The 26,177-nt window shown below is 37.6% G+C and overlaps 1 protein-coding gene across 3 annotated transcripts in view; it reads left to right on the forward strand.

The window, feature by feature from the left end:
- Positions 1-731: 731 nt before the first annotated feature.
- The window catches only part of Gramd1c (GRAM domain containing 1C), a 44,597-nt gene continuing 19,151 nt past the window's right edge, over positions 732-26,177 (forward strand). The window contains exons 1-5 of one of the 3 annotated variants that reach the window (XM_013028598.1): positions 732-812; positions 1,387-1,482; positions 15,616-15,719; positions 18,877-19,009; positions 24,005-24,167. In XM_013028598.1, coding sequence (XP_012884052.1) covers positions 1,417-1,482; positions 15,616-15,719; positions 18,877-19,009; positions 24,005-24,167 — 466 coding nt within the window. In that variant the 5' untranslated portion in view covers positions 732-812; positions 1,387-1,416. Of the gene's footprint in view, positions 813-1,386; positions 1,483-12,250; positions 12,570-15,615; positions 15,720-18,876; positions 19,010-24,004; positions 24,168-26,177 lie in introns of those variants that run through there. The other 2 variants (XM_013028600.1, XM_013028599.1) reach the window with 2 other exon arrangements.

Raw genomic sequence — 26,177 nt, forward strand, 5'->3', positions numbered from 1 at the left:
GTTTGGAGCCACCATCAACTTTCCCATGAACTTCCCAACTGACTTATGGAAAGTCTATCTTAAGTGTGAGTAAACTGGCATTCAATAATACACATGTAATCATATCCCTTCTATTGAAAGTTCATCTTTGTGTTCTCGTAGACTCTACTCTACCATGGCCTGTGAAACTTTATAGGATCTGGTTTCTGTAGCTTCTCTCACCCAAAGGTTCATCAATTATCATTTAATTGCTTAAGGGTTTTATGTTTCTTTCTACCATAAGCCTTTGCAGATACTGTTTCCTGATGATCCTGATTTTTATTGATCTTTAGACTTTAAGGAACACTTTTTTTTTCAGGGCAATCATTTTTGATAATTCTCTCTCTGCACCCTCCCCTTGCCCACTACACAGCTCTCTGTACAAACTTCTATAGCTTTCTTTAGTTTTGGCTGTTACTATACTTATCTTTGTATTTATTATTATTATTATTATTACTATTATTTGCCTGTCTCCCTGTACACTGTCCCATAGCATGCAGAAATTCCTGGGAATCCTAGTTCACAAGAAAATTAACTACTACCTATGGTGTCCAAAGTATGAAGGAATGAAGGAGTGAATGAACAAATGAATAGTGAACAAGCAATGGTGACTTTCCACATTTTGAAGGAGCATTAAGTTTATTTAGCTGCTATGATTTTGAATGAACTGCTCTTTCTTTGTGTATGTAGATTATTCGTGTGCTCTTCAGAGGGACATTTTGCTTCAGGGACGACTGTACCTTTCAGAAAACTGGTTGTGTTTCTATAGCAACATCTTTACATGGGAAACTACAGTAAGATACATTTTTGCATTTGTCTTGTTGCTACAAGTGATTGCCTAGGTAGGAATATGCATAGACGATTCCAAAGTAAATTCATACGCATATATATGTGCGTCTGTACTCTTATGTAAATGTATTTACATCATGTTGTTGGTAGAATTATGTAATAAAATTTTTCTAACAAATGTTAGAAATGTTAGAGCTCCATTTGTACTTCTTTAATACAGTAAGAGAAAGTGTTCAGGCTGAAAAAAAGATTGAATGTATATTTGTTTTCTACCAAAACCATACCTTATTTGAAAGACTGGATTTGCTAGTGTGTGTATGTGTTCATTTAGAACTAGAACACTGAGTATGTCTCTTCACACCGTGCCCTAATGTTGGATACCGGAGTTGATGGGGAAGAATTCCAAAGGGAAGAAGTTCTGACTGCTGCCCTTGGTTCTTCAGAGAGCACAGCATGTGTTTATTAAACCCTGCAGATTTTTCAACTGAATGTTCTTTAGATTAATGTAATACTTGGTGTTTTGTAGTGCTTACACTTCTGGAAGTATCATGTATAATATTCACTCTTTTGTATGTTTAGATTTCTATTGCTTTAAAGAATATAACCTTTATGACCAAGGAGAAGACTGCTCGACTCGTCCCAAATGCTATCCAGATCATTGCAGAGGGTGAAAAGGTGAGAAACATGGCTAACCTTTGCCATCTCACATAATGTGAAGGAACTTTGTCCCCTGCTGATAGTCAGGACCAGGATTATAGGCAGCTGTTCTTTGAATTAGGAGTGTTTTTGGAGACACATTGCATTTGATTACAAGATTTCTGTATGTTTAGTTTTGGGTGACTAAATTTAAGTGATTGCCGACTCCTTTTTGTCCTTTAATAGTTTTTTTAAAAAACATTTACCTACATTTTCCCTTTCTTTACTGTAAGAGATAGGTAGATTTATTACCTTTTAGTTTTACAAAGCTGCCTCAATTCGACCTGCCAGTTTATAGGTATAATTCACCTAGATCAATATTATCTCCTTCACCATTCTTGCCCATCTCTCCCAATAACACCCATCTTCTCAAGTTACCCGGTTCCATTTTCACATATGGACACTGTTATGACTATATTTGCACACCCTTCCTCTCTCTAATCATCTGTCTCCTCTGCACCCCTCCAATACATGTTTCAGCGTACACCCGTAATTTAGTTGTTCAAAGGAGTTGTACCACTAGAATTCTCCCTTTTGTATACCATACTTTAGGCAATATATATATATATATATTTTTCTTGATCCACTTATCCACTATAGGGCATCTGGGCTGTCCTTATAACTTAGCTATGATGAATTGTGCAACAATGAACATGATTATGCAAGTGTCTAAAGTATGCAAGTGCCACCTCTTCCATTGTCCTACCCCATCTCTCTAAAGGCGTAGTCCAGGCTGGTCTTGAATTCATGATCCTCCTGCCTCATCCTCCTCCTTGCCACCATAAATTATACTCATAAATTTAACATGTTGAATTGAAATCCATTTGCACAACTTTTTTTATTTTTTGGTTGGTTGTAGGGCCTGAACTCTGGGTCTGGGCACTGTCCCTCAGCTCTTCAGCTCAAGGGCAGAGCTCTACCTTGAGCCACAGCACCACTGCCGGCTTTTTCTGTTTATGTGGTGCTGAGGAATTGAACCCAGGGTCTTATGCATGCAAGGCAAGCACTCTACCACTGAACTACCTTCCCAGCTTGATACTTTTAAAGACTATACATAGTATTTTGAAGGATGGGATATCCGCTACTTGTATTTGTCCAGTGTTTTCTTATAGTTAAATGGCAGGTATGTAGTTTTGGAGGAAATACGTGGAAATAATTCTCCATAATTTTCTATTAATTTTGTTAGGTATCATATAATTTCAATTTGTACTATTGATAATCATATTTCCATTGATTGATTAAGGCGATATTCACCACACTTAGCTATAAAGACGATTTTCCTTTGTAATAATGAACATTATGTTGTAACATGTTTTGAAACCATGTAAACATATCATTTTCATGAAACTTTACATTTAATTATTTATAGTACTGTGACATTATGGCTTATTTTTGTTCAATGAATTAAAACCTATTACTATTACTGTTTATTTTAATGCTCAAATCTTCCAGTGCGGCAGTACTGCAGCTTGAACTTAGGCACTCTTCCTTGGCTTTTTTGCATAGGACTGTTACTCTACCACTTGAAGTACAGCTCTTCTTGTGGCTTTTTGCTGGTTAATTGGATCTTCTTAGGGTGGCTTCAGACCCTGATCCTCAGATCTTAGTAGCTAGGATTTTAGGTGTAAGCTGTGGCCACCTAGTCACAAAATGCTACTTTTCTTTCCCATAACATTTAAGAAAATTTCAGTCAGTGTGTGTGTGTGTGTGTGTGTGTGTGTGTGTGTGTGTGTGTGTATAGTTAGCAATGATTTGGTATTTCTGAAGGATTTTTTTTTCTTTTGTTGGTCGTGGGGCTTGAATTCTGGGCCTGGGTGCTGTCTCTCAGCTCTTCAGCTCAAGGTGAACACTCTACCACCTGAGCCACAGCACCACTTCCAGTTTTCTGGTGCTTAATTGGAAATCAGAGTCTCACAGAGTTTCCTGCCTGAGCTGGCTTTGAACCCAGATCCTCAGATCTCAGCCTCCTGAGTAGCTAGGATTACAGGCATAAGCCACCGGTGCCCGGCTTAGAAATTTTTTTTTGTAAAGATTTTGAAAAGATAATATAATTTAAGATAAAACACATCCTCCATGAAAAGGCCACTTTTTTTTTTGTTCTTTGTATATGCCTGACTCAAATGGCAAGAATTTTACATACCATTGCAAACTTTGACATAAAAGAAAATTTCTGTCTTGTTCATAAAATTTAGATTTAGTTGGCCATCCTGTGATGAACATAAATAGCTGACTCTTTCTAATCCCTTTCTTCAATAAATACTGACAAAGTTGTACTTTGCTGTAAGGTACTAATCGTTATGAGATAGGATTTACAAAGACACCTTGTTCATATAACAATTTACCTCTTTTCCTGTAAAAATAGCATCTAATATAGACAGAGAGTGGGAACCCCTAGTTGGTTTTAGCCAGAGCAAGTCCCTGCAGGCCTCCATGATAGATACTTTCTATTCACTTGACACTAAACTTTTCCTATCATTTTTCTTTGCAGTTTTTCTTTACATCTTTTGGTGCCAGGGATAGAAGTTACCTCAGTATATTTAGGCTGTGGCAGAATGTTTTACTATCTAAGGTAAGACCTTCCTCATTTTTCCTAAGTAGAAGTTGTGAAGAGTTCCTTTTTATTTTTCTGAATAAAATTTTAACAAGACTATTTGAATTTCAAGCAGAAACTTCAAGCAAAAGATGATTCACAATTACAAGTTGTTTAAGTTGTTTTTGTTGTTTTGTTTTTTGGTACTTGGGATTTGAACCTAGGGCTACTGGCATGCTGAGCAGTGTTCTACCACTTATCTATACCTCTAGTTCCTATAGTTAGAAGTTAATGTGTTAATAGTAATCCTTAATGTAATCACCAAGAAAATAACTTAAAATATAGTAGAGGAGACATTAAAGGGATTAAAATGGTTCACTAGAAAAAAGATATTTGACACAGAGAAGGCAGTAAGGAAGAAAAAGAAGACACAAAAGAAATGATGACAACAATTCACAGTGAAGAAACCACAGGGAAATTTAATGAGTTAAATGAAAACAAAACTGTACTCATTGCCTTACTCATGTAACCATAACCTCTCTGTACAGCATCTTTACAATAAAAGAAAAAAAAAAGAGAAATGTCCAGGTTAGGTAAATTCATAGAAATCAGAAGTTGTTATCGCCAGAGGGATGGCATAATGGTGAATGACTGCTAATAGATGCAGTTGTTTGAGGATTGATGAAAATGTCCTAAAATTAGCGGTTATGGTGGTGGTTTGTTTTAAAGAAGGAAAAAAGGAAGAAAGAAAAGATGGTTGGGAAGAAGGAAGGAAAGAAGGATGGAAAGCATAGAATATTTACTTATTCCTGTGGATAAAAACGGCTCATGACCTAAAGGTGTTGCTTGGTGACAGAGGGCTTAGATTCAATCTCCAGCACAGGAAGAAAAGGAGAGAGGAGAGAGAAAAAGAAAGTGTTGGGGGAGGACCTAACAAAAGACGGCTGTAACAACCTGTTCAGTTATACACTGGGTCTGAATACACTGGGTCAGTTATACACTGTCCTCCTGAAATTACACTTACACTCCCACATGCGAGCAAGTTGGAATACCTCATATGAGAAATATCTTATAAGATGAATAGTTCTAGAGATCCTGCTGTCATCTCTGTTCTTGACATGTGTGGTGTACCAATGTCTAGTACTTGTACCTTTCAAATCTTTGTGACATTTGGTTGCCTTTAACATTGTAAGGGAAATTCTGTTCCAAGTGAACATTATACTTGTTTTAATAAGCTGAATGAGAACCCTTTTCCGTAATAAGACAAAAACAAGGTTTAATCATACACATGTGTTAAATGCTAATCTATCCTACTTGGAATCTTAAAGATCGTAGAATTCGTCTGGGGAAGGAAGTAAATATTCAGTGGTAGAGCACTTACTTGGCTTGTACAAGTTCCTGGTTTTATCCAGAGAGAAATAAGGGGGGAGGAAGGGGGGAAAGAGAAGGAGGGATGGGGGAGGAAAGAGAGAAAAGAGAGAAGAGTGAGAGAGGATGAGAGAAAGAGAAGTGAGGAGAGAGAGGAGAATTGAGTAGAAAGAGAGAGTAGAAAATTCACTGTAAGGAAAGGCACAGAATTGGAGGGACAGAGGGTAAACAAATGCAGCAATGGTACTCACTAGACCCATGTTGGAAAGGAATATACAGCTGGGAAAAACCAGGAGAGATTGAGGGAAGGGCTGACATTGTCCAAAAGGAAATGTACCCTGCCTGACTTATATAACTGTAACCCTTCTGTTTAATAATTTTTAATTAAAATTTATAAAAATAAAAGAACAGCCACTGTAGAAGGGTGGAAAAGTACCTTTGTTGAATTTTTCTAGTGATCTTCAAAGAACTGTTGTATTTTATAGAACAAACTGAAATGTCTAACAATGATGGCAGCCCCTGGTTATGACATTAGAGATGGCAGGTATGATGCTTGGTGCTTATTGTAGTGGTGATACCACCTATAATTATATAAACCCCATTTTCTTCCTAGTTGTTTTAGAGTGATAAAACCACCATTGCTTAGATTGCTTGATTTGGTAGAATTTTGTAATTACACAAGGTCAAGCAGACCATGTAATTTGAACAATATACTATTTATCTTAAATATCTACAAAATATTTTAGAGACTTTCAGTTCAGTATAGGCTAAGTCCATGTTTACTTGCAATTAGGGAATCTGCAAGTAAAAATACATATGTTTAACGTCTGTTTACTTCTTGCATGAAGTGGCCTTAAAAACAGTGCATTAATTTAGAAGAAGGATTATTTGATTAACTATTACAAATGGCTGTTACAAGAATCACTGTGTGTGCGAACATTTTATTTATTTCTCCATTAAAATCCACAGGGAGCAAGCTGGAGCCATGGTAAGCCCTTTGGAAACTAATGTTTTTAAACGAACCTTTTTTTTTTCATTTGTAAAACTCTTTTGATGTACTACTTCCGAAAGGATGGTGTATTTTCAGTATGTGACTTGGTGTAACATAAGTCTTGTCTCCAATATCTAGACATGTGTTTAGCTGTCAGTATGATCACTTGGGAAGTCATTTATAGCTCTTCAGCTTAGTTGACAGTCTTTGCGCCTAGCACGGCTGAACACTTAGAGCCAGCATATTGAGTTATCAGGAATTTGTGGGCCTAAAGGACAGGGCAGCACCAGTCTTTGATACAATCCATGCTTTCCAAGTCTTATAATGTACTGGCTGGAGATAAGGCCATGGTCCTTTCCTAACATATCTTCAACTCTTCTGCTTAGTTTAAGCCAACACAGCAACCCTCCCCGAGCCAGCCAGTCCCGCCTCCTGTGTATGTATGGTCTGCACATGAGAATGATTTTACATTTTTAAATGGCTAAAAAAAAATCCCCATACTCATCAAAAAGAATAACATTTCATGACATTTGTCAATTATATGAAATTCTAATTTTGGCACCCCAAAATAAAGTTTTATTGGAACACAGCCATGCTCATTTGTTTGTTTTCACACTATAGCAGCCGAGTTGAGTATCTCCAACAGAAAACCATATGGCTCACAAAGCCTATATTTACTATATGGTCCTTTGCAGAAACAGTTTGTCCAACCTTGAACAATACTACAGCCAAAGTCATAATTCTAAAAAAATGTCTGAGATCTGTTTTTGTTATTCTTTATTTTAACTTTTTTATGGTGCCAGGGTGACTTACTTTAGCTTTCTATTTAATATCTGTTGTCAATATACAAAATTATATATAGGGAATCACAAAATCTTGGCTCACTTCAGCCATGTATCAGATGTTTCAATATCTTTTCTTCTTAAAGGCTATACTTTTGTGTGTGTGCTTATGTGTGTGTGTGTGTGTGTGTGTGTGTGTGTACGTATATGCGTGAGCACCACGCACCATTAGGTCTTCAAACATGATCTTTCTTCCTGGAACTTGTAATAATCATTCCCATCTCTTGTTCTAACTGAAACTCCTTAATGAATCTGAAGTTAGGCTCAGTCCTTTATTTGCATTTCTCCTTTATAAAATTCATTACAATTACATTTCTTTAAGCTCAGTGTTTACCATATAGCTTGTTTGTCCTCACTGTTTCCTCAATATAGTCGAGGAAGGTCTGGGTCTATGCCTCCATCATAGTAAAAATTAACTATGTTCCTTTACTCACCCGACTATGCCAGCTGGGATAATGAATGATGTATTACATGCTGCAGATGCTCAATAAATCATTTCTCTTCCCCAGTACTGGGGTTTGAACTCAAGGCCTTGTGCTGCTAGGCAGGCACTCCACCAATTGAGTCACACTCCAGCCCTTTTTGCTTTAGTTAGTTTCCAGATAAAGTCTCATCTTTATGCCTAGGCTGGCCTCAAACCATGAGCCTCCCAACCTAGTGTTTCCCTAGTAGCTGGCATTATACGTGAAAGTCACTTTTGAATACTTAACAGAATTACAATGATTTAGACTTTTAAATAATTAGTGCACTTAATTAAAAAGAGTTCAAATTTTTTTTTGCCAGAGAAACAAAGGATGGGAGAAAATATAGAGTTTTTTTCAGAACCATTCAGGGTTTACCCTAAATTCAATAGATATTTAACTCTCAATCTCTTTTTTTTTTTGCCAGGCCTTGGGCATGAACTCAGGGCTTGAGCACTGTCTTCAAGCTTCTTTTGCTCAAGGCTAGCACTCTACCACTTGAGCCACAGTGCCACTTCTGGCTTTTTCTGTTTATGTTGTACTGAGGAATTAAACCTAGGGCTTAATAGGCCACATTCCCAGCCAACTCTAATTTCTTTAACAATCTATCTGTACTGAGAATTGAATTACTCTCTTGAGACAGTATATAAAACAAATGGTATTTTCTATATACTTGAATTACTAAGAAAAATATTACTAAGATTATTAGGGATATTGAGGGTTAAAAATTATGGATTTTTTTGCTGTTGTTAAAGCTCAATTAAAGCAGGGCACCAGTGGCTCATGCCATAATTCCAGCTACTCAGGAGGCTGAGATCTAAGGATCTGGTTCTAAACCAGCCTGGACAGAAAAGTCCCAAGAAACTCTTATCTGTAATAAACTACTCAGAAAAGTTTTGAAGTGGTGCTGTAGCTCAAGTGGTAGAGTGCTAGCCTTGAGTACAAACAGGCTCAGGGACAGTGTCCAGGCCTAGAGTTCAAGCCCCAGGACTGGCAAAAAAACAAAATCAAAACCAAAACAAAACCCTCCCAAAGTTCAGCATTTCCATTCCTATACTTACATAACTGTCAGTGCACCGAATAAAAGCGTACTTTTATACTATGTTTCTCTCAATTAGGTAATAGTGGTTTCTAGCCAGTGATGTGGGCTCAGGGAAGTGAGATCATTCAGAGGGTGCATATTTAAGTCTAGGGCCTAAAAGCGTAGCATTCTATATTCATTCACAATGCGAAGGCATCAAGACACAGGTTTATTCCCACAGGACAGATGGAGGAGCATGTCTTGTTAGATCCAGCAGTGAGGTGACCAGGGGACCCTTTCTAAATATATAAGGTCCATGCTCTCCAAATTATAATATGTCATTTCAGCATCTGTTTTGAGAATCACTGAACAGATGGATGACACAGAGAGCCCTGCTTGTCAAGTGTGTTAAGGAAAAAAATGTTTACAATGTGATTGATTATATTCCTGTATACCAAAAGAGAACATGTTGATCTGAAGGGGGAGTGGAACACAGGACAGAAAAGGAGGGTAACAGAGGCAGACCTTGATCCGTAAAGAATGGACAGAGATGGGACAGAGGTGAATCAGGCTCCAGCTAGCTGGTCCTGAAAACTGTCTTTGCTCAGATCCTATGCTTATCGCACAATTTTCTGACCAATAAATTTCTGGGGGATAAAATGGAGGTTTTCTGAGAGACATAAGCTGCTACTGTATGTTAGAATTTTTCTAGGTTTGTGGGTCTATGTAGTTTGTGTGTGTGTCTTGCTTAGGTCAGTCTCTGAGCCTACATCTAGGCCACTGACAGCAGCCCTGACTTTTCTCCAGATAGCATTCAGTTTGTAACATCCAAGTCACCTCCTGAGGCCTTTTCACCTAGTCTTCTCATCTATATGAGGAGCTTGGTCTGATTAAGCTTTGTTCCTTCTTATGGCACTGGGCAATGATTAGTATTTTTGGTTACTTGGTATTCTAGAAGTGTTCTAGAAGTAATGCAACATTCAATCATACCATAAATAAAACCACCTCCAAAACAACAACAAAGAAAGAACCATTTACTACATAATAGCTTGGCAGGGTAGAAATAGTTGTGTTCCTATATTCCTTCCTTCTTTTTCCCTTTTTTGAATTGCAGAATTCCTCCACCTATTCTCCTGGGTCAATGAACCATACCCACCTCAACCCAGTCATCTAGGCAAGAAATGTGACATTTCCTTGATGGTCACCTCTTCTTTGCTAGTGATGTCTACTTTAGCTTCATCCCTAGCTTGAGCCATCACAACAGTCTCAACAGTCTATTCTGTCTTGAAATTGTGGCCATGTTTTTAAAGGTTGTTGTAAAAGGCTGAGATCTGAGGATTAACATGGTCAGAAAGTCTGTGAAACTCTTACCTCCAGTTAGCTAGCAAAAAGGTGGAAGTAAAGTGGTGGTCTTAAATGAAAAAGATCAACAGTGCTAGCAACAAAAAGATAGCAACCATTCCCTGAGTTAAACCTTAGTACTGTGTGTGTATGTGCCCAGTCCTGGGGCCTGAACACAGGGCCTAGGTGCTGTCCCTGACCTTCTTTTGCTCAAGGCTAGCATTCTACCATTTGAGCCATGGTACCTCTTCTGCATTTTTCTGAGTAGTTTATTGGAGATGAGTGTCTCATGGACAATTTTCTGCCTCAACTGGCTTTGAACGGTGATCCTCAGATCTCAGGCTCCTGAGTATCTAGGATCACACACACACACACACACACACACACACACAATAACAACTGCAAAGTTGTTACTTTTTTATGTGAGTGTGTGTGTGGGGGGGGGGTGCGCCTGTATGGAGTCTTGAACTCAAGGCCCAGGACCTGTCACTTAGCTATTTTGCTTAGGCTGATGTTCTACCACTTGAGCCACAGTTTGACTTCAGATTTTTTTTTAATTGTTGGTTAATTGGAGGTAAGAGTCTCAGATTTCTTGCTCGGGCTGGCTTCTAACTGCAATCTTCAGATCTCAGCCACTGAGTAGCCAGGATTACAGTGTGAGCCACTGGCACCCTGCTTGTATGAAACTTCTCAATGACCTTATATTTCCACAATGTAAAGTCCACATTATTTAGTATAGTATATAAGACTCTTCATGACCTGGCTGCTCCTCCCATTGACTTGCTCCTCCCATTCCCCCATAACATACATACTCAAATCATGATGAGCTGCCTTGCCAGCCACCTCACTCCTCTGAATGCTGGTGTTTGTCCTATGTACTCATCACAGATGTATCTCACCTGATCTCTCAGCCCTAATTGACACCTTGTATACTTCCTTGCCTTACTTTCCAAGACATCATTCTTTCCGGCCTTTCCTCTCACCTGTCTGGTATTTCCCTCAATCTCTTTGGCTAGTAACTCCTCTACTTATCATTTGTGTTTCAGGCTTTCATGAGGCTCAATTTGAGGTTCCTAGTTTCTCTACTAAGCCTAATAAATTTAGCTCTTCTCTTTAAAGAAAATAGTTTGCTTAGCCATAGGATTTTTTATAGTTAGCATAAGGGGTAGATGAATATCAATTATAGTATATATATATAGTATATATATATATATTCTATCTATATATAGAATATATATTCTATATATATTCTATATATAGTATATATATATTCTATTCTATATAGTATATATATATATATTCTATAGTATATATATATATATTCTAATAGTTATTTGGTCAGCATACTAAAATAAGTATATAGATAAATAGTTTGAACCTGTGAGGACTTAGTATAATAGGCTAAAAACACTAGTTGTTTGTTTTTCTTCACTGTGGAAGCTGGCATCTATAATATGTTTTCTTCATTCAGGAAGTGGAATTTTCTAGTGTCATTCTAGTTTCTCTCATCATGTCACCATATAAATAATTACATTTTAACAACTCTTCCAAAAGGTGGTTACTTGTAGTTCATCAAGTAATATTTGACCTGTCTATACACTTCACTAAAATTAGTGGGATGAATTTTCATTTTTCATTTAGAAGAAAGCACTTCATTCTTCTGTGGAATAAATTGGACTTGGGAGATAAAATTCTTTGTACTATTTATTATGTTTCACATCCCTACCAGACAATTCTTTTGAATGAACTAAAATCAGAAATGTCACCTTAGACTTTGGAATTGCTCTACCTGAACAGCTGACTCTTCTAGGTATTTCCCAACATTCCATTTTCAATACTCACAAGGTTGATTTTATGATTGTCACACAGGCTAGAGTCTGGTGGGAAAGCTACTTTGGTATTGAAGTGGTATATGAACAAGAAACCTTGCCAGAACTGAATTGAGAGTACTCTATCATAGAGAAGGTTAAACTCTCACAAAGCTCATTTTCCAATTGAGAGTAAAATAATATTTCAGTAGATGTCTTACATTATTTTGAGTATAAGAAAGATATTTCTATTTGCATCTTGTCAATAATCTGTGTGTATAACGAAACAAATTAGGAGCTGTCCCTTTAATAAAACCTTGTTTACCTACCCTCTTTAGTGGGCGTGGCTTAGGAACCTGTAGAGCAAGGTGTAACTTCCAATTCTGTATTCTGACTGAAGCCTTGGAAAGAGTGCTGCTGGTACTGCAAACCAGGAAGTAAGAAATATCGTGCTTTAAACTGAAAGAGAAATTGGCTTTCATATAGAAAAGCGTCTCCTAACAAAACTAGGAAATTGAAGCAGCGATTTTGTATAGTTGTCATTTCATATTTGTTGCTCTGCTGTGGATGGAGACTGAAGCATACTTAGACTACAAAGCTTTCTGGGACAGAAATTGATCTGCCTTATCTGATTACTGCTTGGTCCATCCAAACTACTAAACTGCTGTGTAGGCTGAACCCTGGAGAGTTTCCTTTGTATTCAGGTAGGTGATCAGCTTTTATTTAAATATATATATTGTAGTTTGTTTTTAAAGGTTACTCAGGCAGGGTGGTTCTGTTGATTATTGGAAAAAATGGGAATATAGGTTGGGCATGTTTTAATGTTCCCAGGTGCAGCATTCTATAAATAAGTCCATTTTATGACAACTCTTTGTGTAGAAAAAAGTCCTTTTTAAAAAAACAAATGAGCAAATCTACAATGTATCAGATTAAACAGTTTTATTTTGTTCTCCATTTAACATGTTATATGTTTGTATTTAATTAATGGATGAAAAAGTATATTGAAAGTACCTTGTTCTTAACTTCCTAATAGTATTTAGTAAAACAAAACAGAACAAAAAAACTTGGAAACCATATATTTATGTAGTCAAATAAGATAGCATTAGATGGTGATAGTATTTTGCTCATAGCTTAATTTCTTCTGTTAGGAAGCTAGTTGTGTGTTTGCCATTGATTTAGTTGTTTGCTTTAGTCTGTCTTTAGAAGTATGTATCATCTCACAAAAGTTTTGGAAAGCTTAATTTTAAACAAATATATTAAAATAATGTCTGTTTTTTTTATAAAGCTAGTAATCCTTTTATGGCATTAAAATATTTGAAAGATATTGTTGACTAGCTAATTAAAATTAACTATTATTGTGGAAAAATAATTCAAAAATAATCCTTAAGAGTAGAAATCTCTTGAGGTTTTCCTCAAGGTCCAAAAGCATGGTCTTCTGATGTTCTTCCCTGTATGCTATGCTTCAAATCACTTTGCCCACAAAAAAGGGGGTTCAATTTAAATACTAAATACTAGAACATTTATTAGACATCTATTATCTCCCAGGAGAGGTGATTAGCCTGAGATTGCTACTCTAGGTAAATATAGTTCAGCTCAAAGTGAACAGCCTTGCCATTTTTACATAACCTGGATAGCTTTATTTCAGGTAACTATTTGGGTATTTTTGATGTTATAAAATACTGTTAATAGTGTCTGAATTTTCATCAACTCTTCCTGTAGAGAACTGATGGCCGAAGTGAGGGTATTTTCTTCACAAGCATTTTGAGGCTCCATGAAATGTAATGAAGGTCATCTAGTATAGTGTGACAAACAAAGATACCATAGCTGCCTGACAGAGAAAAGAAAGACCAGGAAAGGAAAAGGAAATGGTGTCAATTGAAAGAGGTAGTATTTATCATAAGAAATATTAGGGATGAATTTTGGCCCCCTTAAATTTATATATATGACTAGTATTTCCCAAATTAATTTTTGTTTACTTCAGTTGTGCTGATAAACTATTAACTCATTTACAAACAAATATTGCTGTATATTTATATATTGTTTTTCTCCTTTCCCTAACTTTTCTTAATTCTCCTGCTCCCCAGCATGTCTTTCCTTCATTTCTGCTGAAAAACTTCATTTTGAACTTTATCTGATAATATTACTCCACAGAAACTTTTTCTCTCTATAGACTTTTATACCGTGTTGAGTCTACCAGCACTTTACTAGGAAATCACAGATTTTCATGTTTGTTTTGTCATTGTGGGGCTTCAACTCTAGGCCTAGGCATTATCTTGGAGCTTTTCTGCTCAAGGCTAGTGCTTTATCACTTTGAGCCTCAGCACCACTTCCAGTTTTCTGGGGATTATTGGAGTCTCAGGACTTTACTACCTGGCTGGCTTTGTGCTGTGATTTTTGTATTTCAGCCTCTAGAGTAGCTAGGTAGCATGAGCTACCAGTGCCTGGCTTAAATTGTCATGTTTAATTTAAGAGTATTGTATGTGTCTTCAAATATACAAAAAGCAAAGTCAAGAGCTTAACTTAGTCATCATTTTATACCCCTTACCATCTAATGCAATGACACATATTTGATACTCAAGATCTGAGTGAATTCTCAATATCTGAGTGAATGAAGAATCTTGTCTATAATTACCTCAAATATCTTGGTGCCTCCCTGTACTTTGCTTAATCATGCACTTGACTATGATGCTTTTTACAAATCAGATTGTTGGTTATCCATTGTATGATTGTTTTAATTTTGTTTTGCTATGTAATGTGTGACTTTGTTGTGGCAATTTTAACACTGCTATGCTACCTACAAAGCACGAACAAGCTGGACTTTATTAAAAGTAATCAAAGGAGCCAGATGTCAGTGGCTCACTTCTGTAATCGTAGCTAGACAGGAGGCTGAGATCTGGAGGACTACTGTTGGAAACCAGCCCAGGCAGAAAAAAAAAATCTGAGAGACTCCTTCAATTAACCAGTAAAAAAAAAAAAAAAACAACAAAAAAGACTGGCTCAAGTGTGGCTCAAGTGGTAGAATGCCAGCCCAGAAAGCACTGAGCAACCTCAAGGCCTTGAGTTCAGATCATGATAAAGGCAAAAAAAGAAGAAGAAAAGAAGTAAATCCAATGAAATTTTCCAACAGTCAGGCTCTACTTATGTATGATATTTTAAGATCATATAATTTAAAATTTACTTGTATGTAAAGCTTTTAAATATGGTTAACGTATTTAGCTACACTGTGAATTAAAAGGATGCATTCTGAGCTGACTTTTAGGAATCTGAATGGTGGTAGTGCTCATGGTAGGCTGGTTAGACTTCAGATCAGTAATTGTTAGAAACGATGAATAAATCATTGTGTAAAAGGGAAATATTTGAATGTGTTTACTTTCCTGCAAACAGCAGCAAGGTACACAGGTTAAAAAAGCCCATCACTTGCCAGGTGGCATGCACCTATAATCCTAGCTACTCAGGAGGCTGAGGTAGGAGGAATACAAGACCACCTTGGGGAACATAGAACTACCAGCAATAGCACCACCAACAGCAAAAATGTGATTTTGTCTGTTTCTCCTATCAAATGGAAGCCATTTTGTAGATACAGAAAATGGAGTTCTGAAAAAGTAAAACAAAACACAACTACGAGTGTCCTACCTCTCAGATCTGTGCCATGGGCCATTTTATGAATACTTCAGGATTCATCACTGGAATCACCATGTTGTATTATCAAACCCATTTTCCAATACTTAATATCATGTTATGTCTTTTTAGAGCCTGACCAGACAGGAGTTCAGGCAGCTGCTTCAGCAGAACTATGGCACTGAGCTGGGCTTAAATGCTGAAGAGATGTCCATTGAAGAGAATGTGCAGCCAAGGTACAATGAAATGTTTTCAAATGTCAAGATTGAAGGATTGATTGAAGTATTGATGTTTAAATTTAGGATCTCAGGCTTCCTAGGCAGGCACTTTAGTAATTTTTAGATAGTTTTGTATTTATGCTTCAGCCTCATCGCTAGCTCTAGAGTAGGTAGGATTACAGGCATCAGCCACTGTAAGGTACCTGGCCCGGAAATGTCAAAGACTTAGTAACCATTAGAGTGACATCATTTTAGATGTTCTAAGTCTGAATATCCATTTATTTTTTGTTGGGTGCAATTTTCCTGTTGTTGTCTGTGGTGAAATGGGGTGAAAGGGAATGACAAGTGAGTGGGACATTAGAAAACCTTATATTTTGCTTCAGTGAGCTTTTGTGCTCAAGGCTAGCGCTCTACCACTTTGAGCCACAGCTCCACTTCTGGTTTTCTGGTGGTGAATTGGAGATAAGAGTTCCAGGGCCTTTCTAGTCTGGGCTGGCTTCAAACTGTGATCCTCAAATCTCAGTCTCCTGAGTAGCTAGGGTTATAGGCGTGAGCCACCAGCACCTGGCAGAAGAGCCTTTTTTTTTTTTTTTAAGGATCTGGAGAAGTGCCTGGTGAAATCTCAAGAGCCTTTTGGTGACAATAAAGCCAATGGTAGGTGTTTTTGAGGGATACTCGAATGGTATGGCTTTTCCTCAAAGATCCCCCAGCATAGTGCTGGCAATATGGTTGGCACTTGGACTAGGGATGTAGCTCAATGATTCAATTTCTAGCACCACCAATACAAGTAAGGCTGACACCCAACCACTTTCATTAACCTATACAAGTAAAAGTGTACTTTGCCCATTAGTAATTGAGGACTTAGAAGTAAAGACATCTAAAGGTGATACATTAAAATTTCATAGCAATGGCATGCTAAGGGAAAGAAGCCAGTAACAAAATACCATATATTGTATGATGTCATGTATGTGTAATGGAGTCCAGAATTGGTAAATCCATAAAGTACATTAGTGGTTGTCAGGAGATGGGAGGAAGGGAGAATGGGAATGACTGCTAATGGGTCCAGGTGAGGTTCTTTTAGGTGAGTGTGGAATGATGAAACTGTTCTAAAATTAAACAGTTCCCAAATAGTGGTGATGGTTGACTAACCTCAACAATAAACAACTGCATTCTTTTCTACTTCAAGTGAGGTGAATTTTATAGTATGTGAATTATATCCTATTGAAACTATGATTTTTTAAAAATATATAGCTAATAAATCTTATAGTGGAAATATTTTGGGTCTTAATGCATGTTCAGAAGTTTTATTCATCTAGGTAATTTTCTAGTTCTGCTGATCTTATCTGTATTTTTTCAGCTTACCATAAATATTTTATAGTCTGTTGTTCATGATTGCACATGCATATTTTATTTGTATTCTGTAATGTCAAAATTTTCCATTGTCCTGTTCTCTATACAGAATTTCCTAGTCTCAAGTATAGAGCTGGGAAGGAAAGCAGCTGATCAATGCAAAAGAGCCTTGAGTTGTGTTAAGTCAGAGTAGACTGTGGTAAATCAGAGTGGATTGTAGTCTGGGCTACCTTATGAGTTGAGAGGACTCAGGCAAATTTAACCTTCTACACTCTGTCTACTCATTTATAAAATGTCACAGTTGGATTACATGACCTTCAAGGTCTCTGGCAGTTTAAAAAAGCATCTAGTCTTTGAAGCAGGAAGCAATACCTATATGTATTTTTTTTTAAGTCATGGGGCTTGAACTCTGGGCCTGGGCACTGTCCCTCAGCTCTTCAGCTCAAGGATAGTGCTCTACCACTTGGGCCACAACACCACTTCCTGTTTTCTAGTGGCTTATAGGAGATAAGAGTCTCATGGACTTTCCTGATTGGGCTGGCTTTGAACTGCTATCCTCAGATCTCAGCCTTCTGAGTAGCTAGGATTACAGGTATGAGCCACTGGTGACCAGCTAGCAATGCATATTTTTGACAAATCACTTCATGCTCTCTTGTGATCAATAGAGATCACTTTCAAGGTCATCTGGAAAACTGTTATTTTCTTCTTCTGGAGATGGAGTGTTATCCAAGGAAACCTGATGCAGGAAGATCCATATTCCCAGTTCTGCTCCATGTCTCATTCTTCCAATGTCTGCAAGAACAATGTCTGTTTTAAATGTTTATTTCTTCAGCTTTCCATATTCCTTCTTCTCGTTCATTCTCTCTCTCCTCTTTTCCCCTCTCTCTATATATATTTCACACCTCCATCCTGAAAATCCTAAAGTGTTGACAGTCAGCTGGTGGGTCAGTCCCTAAGATTCATTTTTCTGGTTTAGCTCTTTCAAATACCCTGCCATTCTGCCCAGCCAAGAGTGCCTTGGAGACCCAAATATCATTTAGGCACAGTAAAATTAAGTTGATATACTGTTTAACTTTTTTCCCCCTTGGAATAATATTATGTAAGACTTCAGGCTGCTTCTTTATTTTAAAAGAGCTTTAAGTACTCATAGCAATAGTTGTATGGGAATGTGAATTGCCTATAAAGTAGATCCCAGGAAATCAGATTATGCTGTGTTCATTTGTATTGAATAGCTCTCCTTTTCCTTCCAGATAAAAAGGAAGTAGAGGCTAGCACACGTATTGTAGCCTTGGCACTGTGGTTATTTGAAAGTTGTTTCCTGCACCTGCTCTTAGAGCTGGGGAGAGTGCGCAGGAGGCAGAACTGATGGATGGGTTCTGTACTCAGACAGCAGGTTGCTTAACCTCTGGGAGGCACTACGTCCTCAGCTAGGACCCAGCTGAAGGGAAGGAGATGTAAAACTGCCTTCTGGTGTCCAGTGGTGTCGACAGGAACATCCCCCCTTACACCTTGGAAGCTTCATGTTTATCTACAACTAAAACTTACCCAGCATTCATGTGATTAGCTATTGTGACTGGTTGTACTTTGTTCATCTTTAATGGTTTCTCACGTTTCTAGACTCTCATCTAAGCCTATCAGTTTTGTTTTCAGCAATGAAATCCATTTGCATGTGATTTAGATGAATAACCTTATTGTAAGTAGAGGCTTATTTGTTACATTATAATCATGTGTTGATCATCAAGGTGATTTGTTATGGAAAAGGTCTTTGAGTCACTTATTTGTGTGGAAACCATCTTATAGCTTTACCGTGATGTGTTTCTTACAGAAGTCCAGCAAGAAGCAATGTGGATGACTATGGGGAAAGAGAAGAAAAATTACCCAAAGCCATCAGTTTTACACAGGAATCAATTAGTCGAGTTTTGGAAACAGAATCACTAGATGGAAATTCATCAAAAGGAGTTAGTATATGTTATCCCTTTAAAGTACAACTGATGTTGTCCTGTATTAATCATAATATAAGTTAAAGTAATCAAATGTACTACAGAATGTTTTAAAACTCTGGATGTTAGGTTGCTACTTTTTTTTCAAGCATTTTAAGCAGAGGTTTGGTGGGAAACAAACAAAACAAAATATAACAGGACGTAAAATTGTGTAGTTAGAAGAATTTTCTTCTGGATGAGTACTGTGGGTGGTGGGAAGAATCTGTCTTCAATGGGATTCAGAGCCAGTGAGTAGCAGGCCCAGTAATAATCAGTGTTCCTGCTATAGGAGGTGGGTCCAGTTAACCTTTGGACTTTTTAGCTAGGTGGTGGTCAGTTTCTACCTTCAATTATTTTTCAAGCATATTTGTTTCTTTTTTTTTTGGTATTTTTCTTTTCTGTTTTCTTTTTTTTATTGTGAAAATATTGTACAGAGGGGTTACAATTACATGGGCAAAATAATGAGTACATTTCTTATCAAGCATTGTAGCCTCCTCCTTTGTTTCCCCTTCCCATCCCTTCCCACCCTCCCCTCACCCCCCTCAAGCATATTTGTTTCTAAACTTCAATTGGAGTCATTCTTCTGTTCCATTTTGGGGGTGGGGGTGAGACCTAGATTCAGCATATAACTCTTGAATTCTCTCTCTCACTTTCTCTCTCTCTCCCTCTCTATCTAACCACCCCCCCTACCATGTGTTATTATAATTATTATTATTAGTTAGTCTTGGGGTTTGAACTCAGGGCCTGGTGCTGTCCTTGAGCTTTTTTGCTCAAGGCTGATGTTCTACCACTTAGGGCTATCTCCACTTCTGGTTTTCTTCTGTTTGGTTGGAGATAAGAGTCTGTATTTTCCTGCCTGGACTTTGAACCTTGATCCTCAGATCTCAGCCTCCTGAGTAGCTAGGGTCACAGATGTGAGCCACTAGCACCCAGCATAGTCTTGAAATCTCTATGATGACCTTGAGTACTGTTTAGATCCTTCCCATAAGCTTGAGGTTCTTTAGCCTCCACTTCAGTTGTGTTGTGAACACAGATGACTCACATTTATTATTACGATTATTATGATTATTATTATTGCTTAATTTGTCCCATCTGCCATTGAGAACCTCTACATGATCTTTTTTAACTGATCACTGATCTTTTATGGCTTCTTTTCTCTCTGACAGATCACTATCTAAGTGTCTGCATTTTGTACATGTTTTGCCCACACTTTTTTTCTTGGTGGACCATTGTCTTGATACAGACCCTTTGAGAGCTAAGTGCTTCCACTACTGAGTTTTCACTCTCTGTCTGGGGCTGCAGGTTTGGGGTCATACCTGAATTTAAAAGTTTAGAGTAGTACTTGGACTCTGTCCTTTACTCTGCCATTTTTTAACCGTATGACCTTACATAAGTTAATTAGTTCAACTTTGCCTTTGTTTTCTCAACTATAAAGCAAAGATACTAGCTTGTAGGGTTTCTAAAATAAAAATGAAATAAAGTATTATGTATGAAAATTCTTAAAACCAGCTGCAACACACATTCAGTTTTGAAAATCCGTAGGCTGTTGTCATTGAAAGTGAGTGAGCCTGCATGTGGTGAGCAGTAGTCCTTTCCTACCCTCCTCAGAGGGCTTCCAGAATCTCTCTGAGTAACTGTGGGGAACACCATGAATGAGAATACATTTATATGAGAGCCACTCATCTTAGACAGCCAACATCTATCATGTGTCTACCTCAGCCTGGTGTTGTGGGTGTGGATTTCTTGCAAAATTTTTGCAATTACAGATACTTAAAGACTTATTACTAGTGCAAGAATTATGATTCTAGGTATTAGCCCCTATATATTCTCATTGAGATGAAGAAGCCATTCAGTTGGATGTAGGTAACAAGATAGACTTTTTTTTTTTATAGCCAGCTTATCCTTTTACAAAAGTCTAGTTTTTGAGGACTGGGTGCATAGAACTGCTAACCTCTCTGTGAGTCCTTTGTTCAGTCTCTAATGTCTTCCTCAGTACCTCCTCTTGGAATAGTTAACATGTTAGTTCTTGCCTCTAGTTTTGTCCCTAAAGGAAGCCACATTTTCTCTCACTAAAGAATGCAGTGTGGGCTGGGAAGGTGGCTCAGTGGTAGAGCGCTTACCTTGCATACATGAGGCCCTGGGTTCGATTCCTCAGCACCACATAGCAAAAAGGAAAAAGCCGGAAGTGGTGCTGTGGCTCAAGTGGTAGAGCACTAGCCTTGAGCTGAAGAGCTGAGGGACAGCGCCCAGGCCCAGAGTTCAGGCCCCATGACCGGACCCAAAAAAAAAAAAAAAGAATGCAGTGTAAGTTAGGTACCGGGGTACCTGTCTGTAATCTAGCTAATCAGGAGGCTGAGATCTGAGGATTGTGGCTTGAAACCAGCATAGGCAGGAAAGTTCCAGAGATTCTTATCTCTACTGAACTACAAAAAAAAAAAAAGGCTGGAATTGGAGCTGTGGCTCAAGTGGTAGAGTGCTAACCTTAAGCTGAAGAAACAAAGCCCAGGCTCTGAGTTCAAGATTTAGGACAGCACCCCACCACCCCCCCCAAAAAAAAAAAGAGAGAAGAGAATGGAATATATAGAAATGATAGTGGGTTTTTGTTTGTTTTTGTTTTTGGTGGGTTGAGGGGTCTGAACTCTAGGCCTAGGCTCTGTCCCTGAGCTCTTCAGCTCAAGGCTAGTGCTCTACCACAGTGCCACTTCTGGCTTTTTCTGATTGTGTGGTGCTGAGGAATCGAACCCAGGGCCACATGCATGCAAGGCAAGCAATCTACCACAGAGCCACCTTCCCAGCCCCAATAGTGTTTTTTTTAAACTGATCTTTAAAAAGATCAATCATATTTCATATTTATTGTTGTTCAGTATAGATGTTAGGTTACAGAATGCGAGTTCTGGGCAAGGTTTTCTTTTTTCTTTCCTTTTCTTCTTTCTCTCTCTCTCTCTCTCTTTTTTGCATTCAAGAGTTCTAAGATTCTTTTAGCCACCTACTAGAGGAGGGAGGTACAGACTTTTTAGCTTGTTGGTCAGTTTATTCCTTCAGTTTTCCTAGTATAAGTATATTGGTTTGTCACTTTGTTTCATTTTCACTTCCAGCAAGATTGGAAATGATAAAAAATATTAGGAATAACTATTTCCCAAGATGAAAATATGCTTTTGAAATAATAAAATTAATACTTTTTATGAAATTTGTGAAATACAGAAGAATATGCAAAGAAATACAACTCAGCTAAATTCCATGAGTATCTACTTGTATCCTTTATAATAGAAAATATAATTTAATTTTCAATAAGAGGAGAAATGTAAGTATGAAGCTACAGAGAAATTTACTCAGCCTAACATTTGTTAGAAAGACTCTAGGTTAAGCTGGGTACCAGTGACTCACACCTGTAATTCTAATTACCTAAGAGGATGAAATCTGGAGAACTGAGGCTCAAAACCAGCTCAGACAGAAAAATCATTGAAATTCTTTATCTCCAAGGAATAATAAACAAAAAGCTTGGCTAGAGGCATGACTCAACGGGTAGAGTGCCAGGCCAGACAGAAAAATCATTGAAATTCTTTATCTCCAAGGAATAATCAACAAAAAGCTTGGCTAGAGGCATGACTCAACGGGTAGAGTGCCAGGCCATGAGTTCAAACTCTAGAACCAGAAAAAAAAAGCCCTGGGTTTGTTGCTGTTTTCTAGTGTGGTATTCCCAAATAGACTAACTCTTGATTGTTTTTTTCAGTAATTTGTACTTTAAACATCAGCACTCTGATAAGGCTAGTTAATCCTTTAATAAATTGTTGTAGTGGGGCTGGGAAGGTGGCTCAGTGGTAGAGTGCTTGCCTTGCATGCATGAGGCCCTGGGTTCAATTCCTCACTACCACATAAACAGAAAAAGCTGGAAGTGACACTGTAGGGCACGTGGTAGAGTGCTAGCCTTAAGCTGAAGAACTGAGGGACAACGCCCAGGTCCAGAGTTCAGGCCCCACGACTAACAAACAACAACAACTAATAAATAAATAAAGCTCAAAAATAAATAAATAAATAAAATCAGCATGAGGATTGTTTAAAAAAATAAAAAAATAAATTGTTGTTGTCCTTCCTGCTTACCAAGAGAAAGCTGTATTCTCTCTGGACCTGCTTCTCTGGACGCTGCTTCTCAGAATCTCTTGGGCGGGAAGTAGGATGGTTTTGTGTATGCTTTTTGCTGCTTCCAGTGTATACAAAGACAGTGCAGGAAAGCATACTTTACTGCGCAGTTTATACAGATTTTCTACATTGCTATACTAAGCAATTATAATACTGACCTAGCAATAGCGTTCTTACTGTAGAAATGACATTTCTTTGTTAAATTTTCTGAGAAACTATAGATGGCATTGTATGTTGAATATATTTTAATACTTATTCTCTGAGTCTCTTGACAGCAAATTTGATTGCATTATGAATTTACTATGATATTAACTTTCCTTTGAATCTTCTCTCTTCACTCTACCCTAATATGACTTCTTTCTCTATTTTGTTTCCCTTTCTGCTCTAGTTACTGGTTTTGAGAGATGGGTGAGTTTTCTTCCAAGAGATGATGGGGCAGGCATTGGCTGGAAAAACTAACTGGGTTTGATTCCTCTCCCTTGCACACCCCATTGTTTCATTGTTTTGTCCTCTGTTCCCTTTCCCTTTTACTTAAATTGGCTATATGATGTTAACTTTCTTTGATTTGTTGTTATATGATAGATACCATTCATAAATTTGTTGTCCATTACAGTGCAAGAAGATGAGTTCAGGATGGCATTATTACGCACTAATATTTCATGGGTCCACTTGGCAGCAGTGGAAATATGATTCAACCCTAACAAACACAATGCTAGAAAGATTTTCCAAAGAGCAGTATTTGAAATAAATTAATTTTAATATTAAAATTCTTATTGTAATAGTTATGCTTCAAATCTGCTTTTTTAAAGTTTTGTACTGTATTTTTTTTTCTTTTAGGGATTAGGTAAAGAGGAGCCCCAAGAGGAGAAGCTTATTAAAAAGAGTCCTTTATTAACATCAGAAAGGAGGTTAAATAGAGTGCCATCAAAATCACTGGACTTGAATAAAAATGAATATCTTTCTCTGGACAAAAGCAGCACTTCAGATTCGCTGGATGAAGGTAAAGAGTTTATTATAAATTTAAGTAAAATTTCAGATATATTTTAATATTTGTCTTTGTATTGGGTGTGGGCAGCTTGAGAATTTAGTTGTGTTAGATATGGTCTCACCCTATAAAGAATTCGAAAGAGAATGGAAGAATAGAAAACAGGAGAAAAGCAACTAAATCTAACCTGTCTCTACTTCTAGAGCCTAGAATTTGAATATTCCCATCACATTTAGCTTTTATAAAGGCAAGCTTTGGATCAATTCAGTTCGAGCAGTATTAATGGAAAAGCAAATCTCTTAATAAAATGCTGCCTGCCCGAAAGATACTCCCATTCTATAGGTAGAATGACCTATTTGCCTATCTGAGCTACCCTTCATTTGCTGTTAGGAAGAATAAGAACTAGAGGGTTTTAATCAAAAGCATGCAGCTAGTTAACTACACAAACTGGAATTAATTTTAGACAAGGTCTCTTAGCTCAGTGTTCTTTTCACTTTAATGCAAATACTCCCCTAGTTCTTTTTTCTTAACCTCCATTCAGTTTTTAAAGGCACCTTAGCAAAGATTAGTCTATATCTGTTTTGTTTTGGTACAGTTATAAATGCAAAAAATAGTCACAATAGGGGCATATCCTGAAATGAATATTAAATTATTAGATTGCTTCCAGAAAGGAATAAAAAATTTCCTTCTGGAAATCTTTTTTTTTTAATTACTCATTGATGTTATTCTGAAAAGGATTCAGCTCTGTGTGCAGAACTGTGGTTATGTTGTAGAATAATGGCATGAGGTTTTGAAAGCAGGAGCAGAGACAGATCGTCATAATTACTTCTGGATTTAAAATTTGAAATGATAGTCAACTCCTTTAATTAAAAAGCATTCCATTTGATTTGAACTCACTTTCAGAAGAACAGTTCTAGTTGAAATTTATTACAGAGACAAATGATAACATTCCACTTGGCATTAAAAGCGACGTATTTGGTTTTAGAAGATCAATAAAGATTTTGCTTCATTCTAGATTGAAATTAGAGATGCTGTGTGTGTGTATGTGTGTGTGTATGTGTGTGTGCATGTGTGTGTGTGCGTGTGTGTGTGTGTGTGTGTGTGTGTGTGTGTGTGTGGTAAAGGTACATGGACTGTGGAGCTGAAGGATGAGATAGACTTACCATTAGCCGCAGAAGGTAGTCACCTTTCTCGCAAAGGGGAGGGAAGATGGATTCTAGAATAGCATCAACTCTGTAGGCATCTAGGTCTGGGAAGAAGAGTAGATAGCCAGGTGCCTGTCTGTAATCCTAGCACTCTGGAGGGTGATGGAAAAGGATCATGAGTTCAAGGCCAGCCTGGGCTCACCTCCCCCATGCTTCCTAATTATGTGAATATGGGCTGCCTTGGAGTACTCAACTAACTGTGTGGCTTCAACAACAGATAGGTGTGTTCTAATTGTGGAAAATAGAAGTCCTAGATGGGATCTAGCAAAGTATGTTTCTGGTGAGGACTCTCTGGCTAAAAATAAAAATAAAAACTACTTTTTAAAAGGAATCTCTACAGCAGATTATATTCTATATTTTCTATGACTTCCAATAAACTCAGGCTTATATTTATCAGGTAGGGATTTAATGACTTTTTATTTTTAAATTGCAAGATTATTGAAATTGAAGTTGGTACAGGAGGAATAACTGGGAAGGATCAAGGGCAGTTACTAAATAATTAATTAGGGCAGTTAACATTCCAGCAGCACAGGGATTAGTTACACCCTGCCTGAACACATTTAAGACTTTAGGAAGATCTCCTCTGGCACCCAGTGGCCAAACAGGTAAGTGACACCAAAATGAGGATTTTTTTTTTTTTTTCACCTGTTCTTTTGTAAGAATGGGTCTCAAAAGATAGTTTCTCTAGTGAGTTCCCATAAAAGTAACAACAACGAGGAGCTGGGAAGTTGGCTCAGTGGTAGAGCGCTTGCCTTGCATGCCTGAGGCCCTGGGTTCGATTCCTCAGCACCACATAAGCAAAAAGAAAAAAAGTGGCGCT

The sequence above is a fragment of the Dipodomys ordii genome, unplaced genomic scaffold, assembly GCF_000151885.1.
Source record: "Dipodomys ordii isolate 6190 unplaced genomic scaffold, Dord_2.0 Scaffold111, whole genome shotgun sequence".
NCBI lineage: Eukaryota > Metazoa > Chordata > Mammalia > Rodentia > Heteromyidae > Dipodomys > Dipodomys ordii.